Source organism: Mus pahari, chromosome 17 (assembly GCF_900095145.1).
Source record: "Mus pahari chromosome 17, PAHARI_EIJ_v1.1, whole genome shotgun sequence".
In the NCBI taxonomy this organism is placed as follows: Eukaryota; Metazoa; Chordata; class Mammalia; order Rodentia; family Muridae; genus Mus; species Mus pahari.
The window spans coordinates 1,400,190-1,411,910 of NC_034606.1; the positions used below are offsets into that span (position 1 = coordinate 1,400,190).

The 11,721-nt window shown below is 45.2% G+C and overlaps 1 protein-coding gene across 6 annotated transcripts in view; it reads left to right on the forward strand.

Moving 5' to 3' along the window:
* The window catches only part of Matn2 (matrilin 2), a 142,070-nt gene that overhangs the window by 41,975 nt on the left and 88,374 nt on the right, over positions 1-11,721 (forward strand). For all 6 annotated transcript variants that reach the window (XM_021216544.1, XM_021216543.2, XM_029548256.1 and 3 more), the window contains exon 3: positions 6,272-6,841. In XM_021216544.1, coding sequence (XP_021072203.1) covers positions 6,272-6,841 — 570 coding nt within the window. The remainder of the gene's footprint in view (positions 1-6,271; positions 6,842-11,721) is intronic.

The window sequence follows — 11,721 nt, forward strand, 5'->3', positions numbered from 1 at the left end:
ACACACACACTCACACCCGCACACGCACACTCACACACACAGACTCACACACTCACACACACACTCACACCCGCACACGCACACTCACACACACACAAACACACACACTCACACACTCACACACACTCACACACACACTCACACACTCACACACACACACTCACACTCACGCACACACTCACAAGAGACTGAGGGTCAGAGAACTTACAGAGATGGTCAGGATTATTCAGGCAGAGACTGACAGGTTGGACTTGGACTGAGACCATCTGACCTTATTGCTGTTTGCCTGAGAATCTCCAAGTCCCCTCCAGATAAAATTACTTTACCCTCATTGTAGAGACATCCTTCCCTAATCCAAAATGCCCTGACTTCCCCAGGAGGATGGCACCAAATGTTTACCGTGCTGCCACGTAAGTGTGGTTGACCTTAACCAGTTCTAGCACTGACAAATCTTCAAACCCAAGGAGAGGAAATAGTTGTGAGATCGCACACTGTCACCCGGAAGGGCAGAAATGTTCTTAACATTCTCCTGGCCCAGATTCTCTTTTTCTGAAAGGGCAAGAGACTATTTTCTCAAAGCCAGGACTTTGAGTCCAGATGACAAGATTGGAAGTGCAGTTGACAGAGTCCAGATCATTGCTTAGTGGTGAGAGGGGATGACATTTTATTATGTGCTCACAAATCCTTAGCCAAGTGCGCCTGAAAGTCCTGTCATGAGGGGCCAAGAGGAAGATCATCGTGTGTTCTTTCCCCAGGCTGAGGAGGACGTGCATGCTTCCTCAGCACCAGTAATTAACATGAGGGGCACTCAGAGGAGAGTCCATTTTTCTGGAAATGTCTCCCGACTGGCCATGGTGGAGAAGCGACAGGTTTTTACGGGAACTATTTTGGTGTTCTCAAGCATTTGCAAAGCTCATATTGCCGTGTTATCTGCCTTGAGGATGCGTTGTGAGGACTTTGAAATGATAGGGAAACTACCATTATCATGCCAGCCTGATGACAATAAGCTCAAGACTTTGCTGTGGGAGAGCCCTTTTCATAAGCTTGCTGTTCTATAAAGTGGGTGACTGGCCTCTACACGGGGTCCTTTGGCTTACATTTTATTAGTCTGGAGGCCATGAACTGAGAGTTCAGCCCTGATGATGCTGTGTGTAATAAGTGTAGGAACTAAAGTTAGGACACCTACAAGAGGCACCTATGAACTCTCCGGCTTTAAGGTTGCTGTTGCTTCCTTCCCCTGATTGCCCCGACTCTGTTTCTTCCTCTGAAGCCTTATTTTACCATCTGAAATTTCACTTAATTCTACAGATGTTGATGTGGTGGAATACTCTACATTTCCATCACATATGCATGCACACACACGTACACACGTTCACACAGACAAGTGCATGCACACACATACACATGCATGCCTTCACACACATATATGTGCACACACGGGAACATGCATGAACACACACATGCACATATGCACATAAACATATGCACACACATGCTGTACACACACACACATGCATGCACACAAACACATTTCAAAGTCCCACCTTGTGGAACTCACAGTGAGGCAGTGAAGTCAGGACATACCAGAATTCTTTGTTTTCTAGAGATTTGCTTTCTAGCATTCTCAGATCCCTGGACCAGGAACAGCAAAATCACCATTCAACTTGTTAGAAAGGCAAGTTTTCATCTGCTTCTCTAAACTCAGAGTCTAGCAGCTCTAGGGATGCAGGAAAATTCTGTAGGAAACCACGGCGCATGCTTAGGCTTGAGAACCACTGAGCTAGCCTTCAAGGGACACACTGAGCAGGTCTGAGTTCTTAAGGGTAGACTGCTACAACTTGATTTCAGCTCAGAGCTACAACTCTTGTGGAACTTCTTAACCGTATTTGTGAACCATTGTGATATTTTTGTTGTGTCCCAAGTATTGTGGAAACAATCCATTTGTTTTGATGGGAAATAATTCAGGTTAGCACACAATTCCACAGTTCCACATGGACCTTCCAGAATTCTCTTCAAATTGTTGATGCTCAGTGGGATGTTGATGCCCTGAGTAAGACTCACAATAAAAATCTCAGTTTGAGCAAAAGCCCCTGCTACCAAATGTTTCAGTGATTTAGTCCTTTGTGGGGTCTCCTTCCTTCGAATCATTAAAATCCTTGTCTATGGCGAGGTCAATCGGATTCCCTGATCCTCCTCAGCAGGTAGAGACCACTGGACCATTATCCCAGAAATAAGTTCAGACTTACTTAGAAGAGGCAGGCAGGTGTGGCTTTTGGAGGGGAACTGACCTGGCCCACCCTGACACACTCTGGTCCTGCTCTTGCCCATCCTCGAGCTTAGTATGAGAGCTAAGGAGAAGGGAGAAAGGACTTGGGAGAGGAGGGTAGGCAGAAGAGAGTCTGCATGCTTGCTTATGTGGCTATTACCTGTCGGCCCCTTGGCTCATAGCTGCCCTGAGAGCTGGGAATTAGTGTTGTTTCTGTGTGTTTTCTCTTTTCCTGAATTATGAAAGATTAATAAACTCTTCAGCGCCTCCATTTTCTCACCTATGCAATGGCACAATTTTAGCACTTTTCTCAGTAGCTTGTTCTGAAAATGGACTTAGGTACCTATGATGAATTCACTATGAAAAGGAGATTTTAGAACATCTTGTGAATGTGGGGACCTCTGTCTTGAGAAATTCCCAGTATTTGATTTGGGTGTTATATGGGGATATGTTATATGTGGCTTCCTGCCAGGCTACTGGTACTGGGGGCACCCCCCTCTTCTCTGACTGTTGGGCTTGTATGGTTGCCGTGGAGAGGTGTGTATGCCAGCTCTACATGACAAGTCACCCCCTGGCAAACTGGCCTGGGCAGGATGGCTTCCCAGACCTTTTCCACTTCCCATCCTAATGACTGGCTTCACTGCTTAATCGTTGGCTTTCTGTCTCATTCTTGTAGCTGTGGTGGCTGGGATTTAGGGCAAGGACTTGGGATCTTTTTTATAATTCCTTTCAAATCCTGCTTGAGTTGCAAAGTCCAGGGAGGGCATAGAGAAGAGGGAAGAGGAGGATCACTCTGCCTAAAGGTAGTGTATTGGTGTGCTTTCTTCTGAGCTAAGGAGATAGGCGCAGCTAGGTGATTTTATTATGAAAGTCTGGGGCAGGGAGATGGCTCAATTGGAGAAAAGCTTGCTGTGAATGCATAAGAAGCTGTTTGGACTCCCAACACCCACATAAAAAAGCTCGGCATAACTGCTCATGTCTATAACCCTACCATGGGCAGCAAGGGAGACAGGTGGATCCCTGGAGTTGGCCGGCCAGTCAGTCTATCCAATTGGCTGAGGGGAAGACCTGCCTCAAAAAGATAGAGAGTAATAGTGAAGGACATAGACCTCCGGCCTCCACACCCACCCATACATACAGAAACCCAGATACATGCACATACATAAAATACATATGGAGTGGGTGTTTTTTACTTGGTATTCTGTATCAGGCTGGAAGGCTGTATGTGGTAGTGACTTTTTGCTGTTAGGTACCCAAGGAGGGCACAAGGCATTGTGTGATAAAGAAGTGTATGTAGAGATTGTGTCTCTTCTGGCCTCTGTGTCTCTTCTTCCCCACCCCACCCCCAATTTTTTAATTAGGTATTTTCTTCATTTACATTTCAAATGCTATCCCGAAAGTCCCCTATACATCTCTCTTCTTAAAAAGTCACCAGAACTCAGCAACAGAGGCTCTGCTCCATTCAGTCCTGGTTCTTAGCAAGTGTCCAACCTCTGGATGCCACAGCTACATTAACCTTCCATTCCCCTCAAGCTTCACAATAGGGATTGAATCAGGCTACATGACCCTCTGAGGATGTTCTCAAGCCCCATCCAGACAGTAGCAGGTTGTCACCTTCATCTGTCAGGAGTTCCAACAGTGGAGTATATTATCTATCTGGAACCCCTGCAAGACTCAAACTCAGTTGACTCTTTTTTTTTTTTTTTTCCTATGATGAGGATTTAACTCAGGTCCTCATAAATGCTAGGTCCGTGCTCTACCACTGAACTACATGCATCTGAAAACTCTGATTCAGTTGATTGCAATCATGCAACTTCCCTACAAAAGATGTTATGCAATATGGTGCTAAGACATTATGCCATCTGGGACCTGTGTACAGATTTCTGAGTCTGACTTGAAAAGTTTTTTATAGTTGGCTTCAGAATATTCTCAGCTAATCCCACCCAGTAGTTCCTACTGTTCTCTGTGTTCTTGTGTTCTAGAGTCTTTTACTTAGTTTTCTACCACATATATCCTGTCTAGGACTTTGTTCATGAGCCACTCTTCATATATTCTTTTAACCAAATGCTCGGTATTCACAAGGCAGCTCGTGTCTCATCTCTTGGACCTCAGCCTCTGAGTTCACTCTCCCTCACTCTTTCTCCCTCCTTCCTTTCCTCCCTTGCTTCCTCTCCCCTCCCTCTTAGAAAAAAAGATGTATTTATTTTTACTCTATGTGTGTTTTGACTTCATGTATGTTTGTGAATCTCGTGCATGCATTGGCCCTTGGAGACCAGAGAGATTGTCAGGTTGCCATAGAACTGGAATTACAGTTGCTGGCCTCTGTGTGGGTTCTAGGAGTTAAACCTAGGTCTTACGCAATAATAGCCGGTAATCTTCACTGCTCCTGCCCTGCTGCAGTTCTCTTAAAGTCTGTTGTTAAAATTTGTTTTAACGATTGGTATTCATTTTCTTAGCTCTGTCTTCCAAGATAGAATGCAAGCCATTTGATATTGGACCCTCTTAAGCATCTTTTCTTCAGTGCCTTGCCAAACTTACACGCCATGCCACAAATAATAAAATACATTTGATTTTGATAAAGGTTTTGACCGAAACTGCATTGGTGACTTTGTAGATTTATCTTGCAAAATAGAAACACTGTGTGTAGTCTAGGGTCGTACATCTAGTGTATACAGACATGCCTGAGGACTTTCCTGGATAAGAATAAACCTGAATTTTGGAGGTTCTAAAGATGTTCCTGGGTCTTAGGATTTCCCACAAGAGACAAGTAGAATTGGATCCTTTCCTCTTACCACTGTTTTTGCCTAGCTTGGCAAAAACTTACACAAACCTGGGGATAGAGAAACACAATTGAAAAGTCATCTCCATCAGACTGGCCTGTGGACATGTCTGTGGGGACATGATTGTGAATGCTGATAATGTAGAAGAACCCAACCCACTTGTGTCACTGGGCAGCACAACCTAAGCTGTATAAGAAAAGTAGCCGAGAAAGGCAGGAGAAGCAAGCCAATGGGTAGTGTTTCTCTACAGTCTCTGCCATGACTTTCCTTGATGTTGAACTATAACCTGTAAATCAATAAACCCTTACTTCTCCATTGAAAGAAAAAGTATCAGCTCAGGACCCTCAAGGCCAAGTTCTCAAGACGAAGGAGATTTCTTTGCCACAGAGGGACAGAGGGCAGGGATAAGAGACAAAGACAGGAGATAGAGGATGAGAGAGAAGTGAAGGGAACAAGGGAAAGGGGAGAAAAGGGTAAGGGAGAAGGGGCAGGGGTATTTGTCTGGGAGTAAGACAAAGGACTGCTTCTGGATAGAGAAGAGACAGATGTGGCACTTAGCAAAGTGGCACTTTTCCCCTAACAAGGGAAGACCCTCATGTTAGGATGAGGTACTTAAGTTTAATTGAGCATGATACTTAGGCAGCCAAAGAAGGCTTTTGATTGTTGGACTTCAGTACTTTGGTAGTTGAACCTTAGTAGTCAGCCTCAGGACGAGGATCAAATAAAGGAATAAACCTTGGGAGCTCGCATTAGGATGTAACCTAACAGCTTTTAGCAAGGCAGAGGGAATGAGGAAGAAGGGCAAAGCCTTCCAGTACCGTGTTGGCCATGCTTCCAGCACCGTGTTGGCCATGCTTGATGGCTACATGCCAAGCTCACCATGCTTGCCACTCTCCTCATTCGTCAGCTAGTCACAGTTGGCCCTTTACCCATGTTACTTTGGGGCCAGTGTTTTGGTTTGGTTTGGTTTGGTTTGGTTTGGTTTGGTTTGGTTTGGTTTGGTTTGAGTTTTCAAATCAGGGTTTCTTTGTGTCGCCTTGGCTAGACTTGGAACTAGCTCAGTAGACCAAACTAGCCTTGAATTCACAGAGAACTGCCTGTCTCTGCTGCTATTAAAATCATCCACCGCCACCACTTGGCCTGGGCCAGTATTTTATTACAGCAACAGAAAAGCAAATCTGAACACCCCTTCCTCTGATACTTGTGACCTCTGCTCTTTCCCCAGAGAGTTCCTGTGAGAATAAGCGGGCAGATCTGGTGTTCATCATTGACAGCTCCCGAAGTGTCAACACCCATGACTATGCAAAGGTCAAGGAGTTCATTCTGGATATCCTGCAGTTCTTGGATATTGGTCCTGATGTTACCCGAGTAGGTCTGCTCCAATATGGCAGCACGGTCAAGAACGAGTTCTCCCTGAAGACCTTTAAGAGGAAGTCCGAGGTGGAGAGGGCAGTCAAGAGAATGCGCCATCTATCCACTGGCACCATGACAGGGCTTGCCATCCAGTATGCCCTCAACATTGCCTTCTCAGAAGCAGAGGGGGCCAGGCCCTTGCGGGAAAATGTGCCACGAATCATAATGATTGTGACTGATGGGAGGCCTCAGGACTCAGTGTCTGAGGTGGCCTCCAAGGCCCGGAACACAGGCATCCTGATCTTTGCCATCGGTGTTGGTCAAGTGGACCTGAATACGCTAAAGGCCATTGGGAGTGAGCCCCACAAGGACCATGTCTTCCTGGTGGCCAATTTCAGCCAGATTGAGTCCTTGACTTCAGTGTTCCAGAACAAACTGTGCAGTAAGTCTGTGCCCCTGTGGTTCATTTGTCTTTAAGGCCACCTTCATTCTGTGTTCAGGTCCATGGGCAAAGAGAGAGACGCATCATTCTTTGGAGAATTATACATATATTAAGCATATAATTACACAAATACAAAAGTAGCCTTAATCGTTAACAGTGTAATGGAGGAAGAATTCAGGACAGAAAACCCCTGGGTCTAATCTAAGCCATGTTGTTTATAAAGACTTTCCTAGGGCTGGTGAGATGGCTCAGCGGGTAAGAGCACCGACTACTCTTCCAAAGGTACTGAGTTCAAATCCCAGCAACCACATGGTGGCTCACAACCACCCATGTTCAGCTGACACATTGGCATTCCCAAAATTGGAACTTGCAAGTTGGAGTAGGAATAAGAGCAGAAGGTGGAAATCATACTAGCTTCCCCATGCGTGTGGAAGACCAGGGCATTTTTGCTGCATGATGGTGTGAGCAGGATGTTTGGTAACTGACAAAGAGGCTCAATACAAGGCAAGGACTGTGCGGGCTTTGAAGGCTAATTCTTAGAATATGACAAACTGCAAACCTTGTGGTACAGTGAGTGGGAAACAAGATGCACTTAAAAACATTTTTAAATTTATTATTATAACTGTTATTGTTACTTATTCACTTTACGTCCTACTCATTGCTTCCCTCCTGGTTACCCCTCCCACAATCTTACCCCTATTCCCTCTCCCCTTCTCCTCTGAGCACATAGGGGCCCTCCTGGGGGCCCTCCCATCCTGGTATGTCAAATTCCTATAAGGCTAGGCATATCCTCTCCCACTGAGGCCAGACAAGGCAGCTCGGCTAGAAGAGCATATGCCACGTATAAGCAACAGCTTTTGGGACAGCCCAGGCTCCAGTTATTTAGGATCCACATGAAAACCAAGCTGCATGTCTGCTACATATGTGCAGGGAGGCCTAGGTCCAGCCCGTGTATGATCTTGGGTTGGTGGTTCAATCCCAGAGATCCCCAAGGGACCAGGTTAATTGACCCTGTTGGTCTTCCTGTGGAATTCTTATCTCTTTAGAAGCCAAAACCCTCCCTCCTGTTCTTCCATAATAGTACCCAAGCTTCTTCCACAGTTTGGCTGTGGGTGTCTGTCTGTCTCTGTCAGTGGGTGTAGGCTTCTCTGTATACCCCTGGCTGTCCTGGAACTCACTCTGTAGACCAGGCTGGCCTCAAACTCAGAGAGATCTGACTGCCTTTGTCTCCTAGTTGTTGGGATCGAAGGTGTGTGCTACTACTGACCAGTTTAATTTTTTAAATTCTTTTGACACAAAGTCTCAATAATCCAGATTGTTTTCAAACTCTCTGTAGTGGGGAATAATCTTGAATTTTATTATGTTGTTATTATTATTATGTTGCTTCTACCTCCCACATGCCAGGATTACAAGCATATACCACCACGATGAGGATGGAGTCTAGAGCCTCATCACTCAGGACAGGCACTCTCCTGACTCGGCTACAGCCCCAACCCCAGGTGTACTTTTGATATATCATTAAAAAACAAAACAAAAGGAAAAAAAAACCTTGCAAACCTTGCAAAAACTAACTTAAGCAAAGATTAAGCAAAGACTCCATTTTCTTTTGACTCCAGAGTCAAACGATTTACTTAAGAAATCAATGGCATGAAAGAAAAATAACCTTTTTCTGAGCAGTGTCAGTTGGAAACCATTCAGAGGCACCATTTCCCTGGCATCACAGAGAGGCTTTGTAATTGTGGTGCACCGTGGCCTAAGTCAACTGGAAAACTTCAATCAGTAGAACACACTGCAAACATTTTAAAGGTTTATGACTTTAAATGACTTCAGCAGAATTTATGTTCCCCCTTTCCTGGAAATATTAAAAAAAGAAATCGGTTCTGTAGCCCTGTTGACAGCTTCTTCATGTGTATTGGGTGGGTTTAATGGAGGAGGGCCTTTTATAAGCACTCTGCATTCATCAGCAAATAGAAAGATGGTATGATAAAGCAGAAGAGCTATATCTTGGGCTCAGGGAACCTTCTTTCTCTGTGTGTTTTAGACAGGCAGCAAATTTAAAAGGCTGTTTGGGCTCCCCCCACCCCGGGGCTCCCCATCATCTTTGTTTAAACTGGAAGCTTTAAGAAAACACTGGTATTATCTCATTCCTTTGTGCAGCCTGAGAATCCCCCGGGACTCTTCTCACACACGCACTCTGCTGAAGTGCAGCTGAGCTCCCGGCCTTGCACCACCAGGCTCTGCTGAGCAGCTTCATCAACTCTCCTAAAAGGTTGAGGAGGCCCTAGAGCCTCTTTATAAACCACACGCTGAATACCGCAATACTAATGCCCATTAAGCACTTTTCCCATGAATCTGATGCTTATGAAAACCCAGGCTACATGATACTGTACAAGTATGTCTGTGTGAGGGTGTCAAATGCCCTGGGACTGGAATTACAGACAGTTGTGAGCTGCCGTGTGGGTGCTGGGATTTGAACCCTGGTTCTTTGGAAGAGCAGTCATTGTTAACCACTAAGCCATCTCTCCAGCCCTGGCCTTATGGGTTAACAAACTTTGCTGATTCCAAAGTTCCTGTTCTCCTTCATAGGTCAAGAATTATAAATTCCTGTCTTAAGGTGAACTATTTGCTAAGGGCAGCCTCCACAGGGAAATGGCTCTTCTAGTGTCATTCATCCAATGAAGGTAAACCTGGTAAGTGACCCATGCATAATAGAACTAGGACAGGACTGGCTGTGCGATCCTGGGTGAGAGACTCGCAGTGTGACTGGCTATGTGACAGGATAAACTCGGTCCTTATAAAGTGGGGCTTTTATAGGCTGGTGGATGTGCAGACAGGTTTTATATAATCTGTGGGCCCCATTCAGTGTGCGCATCACTACAGTCAGATACTCTCTGGATGCACATGTGAGGCAACTGGCTCTACTTCTCATCTGCTGTCCGACAACCAGACACAGCCATGATCATCTTCTGAACTGCAAATGACATCTTCAGGAACAAGTCTCATTTGCTCCTGAAACATTGAACTGCACCCTGTACATTGTTCCATTTAATACTAAAACTGTATTCCCAGACAGGTATCCTTGTGGTGTCCAAGGACAAAAGTAGAAACTGAGGCTTGGACAAAAATAAGTAGTTCAAATACCAGCTCCCGAGTTTCAGAGCCTAAGTACTTTCTCTTCATGTATGAGCCTCAGGATTGTTGGAAAGATGTTCTTATAGAAGAATGGGTGGCGAACATGGTATGTCCTTCATAGCCCCAGGATAGTTGTCTGGACTAGGATCTCATCCCAAAGAGCACTTGGGTCTGCCTGGGGGCTCCAAGAAAGCCTTTAAAGTGAAACAATAAGATTAATCACCAACAGTTGCTGTTATCAATATATCCATGTGGCTAGGACTGACAGAACACTCCCGTAATCTATACACTTGAGGGCGACGGGCCAAGGAGATGTTTCAGAGGGTAAAGACATTGGCATAGGAGCCCGATACCCTGAGATCCATCCCCCTAACTCACACTCACAGAAAAAGCTGGAGGCAGTGGTGAGATGAAAAGCCAAGACTGGAGAACTGGCAAGAAGTTCCAGCGCCAGATAGCCTGGAGTACACAGCACGGCAGAGATAAGCTAGAAAGTGAGGATCCACTCCCGAAATGCTACCGCGACCTCCAAAGGACATGTTGGTGTGTGTGTGTGTGTGTGTGTGTGTGTGTGTGTGTGTGTGTGAAAGAGAGAGAGAGAGAGAGAGACAGAGACAGAGACAGACAGACAGAGACAGAGTGACATGAGTAAGCACTCATACACATAGGCAAAAATAATAAGATAAATGTTTTTAAAGAGGCTGAAGTAGGAGGATCTAGAGTTTAAAGTTCGCTTAGTCTATATAGGAAGACCCTGGCCAACTTGAGCTACATAAGAGAAACCTATCTCAAAGGTGTGCATATGAATGCCTGAGTGAAAGGTGTGCATATGTGTGCCTGAGTGCTCAAAGGTGTGCATATGTGTGCCTGAGTGCTCAAAGGTGTGCATATGTGTGCCTGAGTGCTCAAAGGNAAAGGTGTGCATATGTGTGCCTGAGTGCTCAAAGGTGTGCATATGTGTGCCTGAGTGCTCAAAGGTGTGCATATGTGTGCCTGAGTGCTCAAAGGTGTGCATATGTGTGCCTGAGTGTGTGTACGTGCTCCCTGGGGCTCTCAGCATAAGTAAAATCATTTTATTAAAACAACAAACATGAGAAATAAGTACTCTTAAAACTCAGGAAGAAATTAAAACTTAAAAACTTAACTGCCTTGCCCAGGGTCAGTCAGCTCTAGGTGAGTGAAGCTGTAGCCCCAAAGCTACAACTAAACCACAATGTGCTCAGATGGAAAGAGGAGTAGCAGTTCTCTGGTCAGGGCTGTGTAAGGAGGGTGATCACCATGCTCCAAGCACAGAATGTTGGTATTTAAAGTCTGTTTTATCTCTATCTCTGTCTGTCTGTCTGTCATCTGTCTATCATCTATCATCTATCTATCTATCTATCTATCTATCTATCTATCTATCTATCTATCATCTATCTATCCATCTATTTATCTTTCTACATGCCAGTCCTGGTCCTTTCGCTGATTTCCCTCCCCGACTAGGGCGGTGAATCACAGCTTGAAAGCGATGATGAAGCGCCAGCGTAGGGAGGGCAGCCACTGTGTGTACAGAAGGACAGGATATTGGAGGGAGAGACTGGCAGGCAGGATTGAAAAGTGAGGTGGATAGGATAGCAAAAACCATTCTCAACAATAAAAGAACCTCTGGTGGAATNACCATGCCTGACCTTAAGCTGTACTACAGAGCAATTGTGATAAAAACTGCATGGTACTGGTACAGCGACAGACAAGTGGATCAATGGAATAGA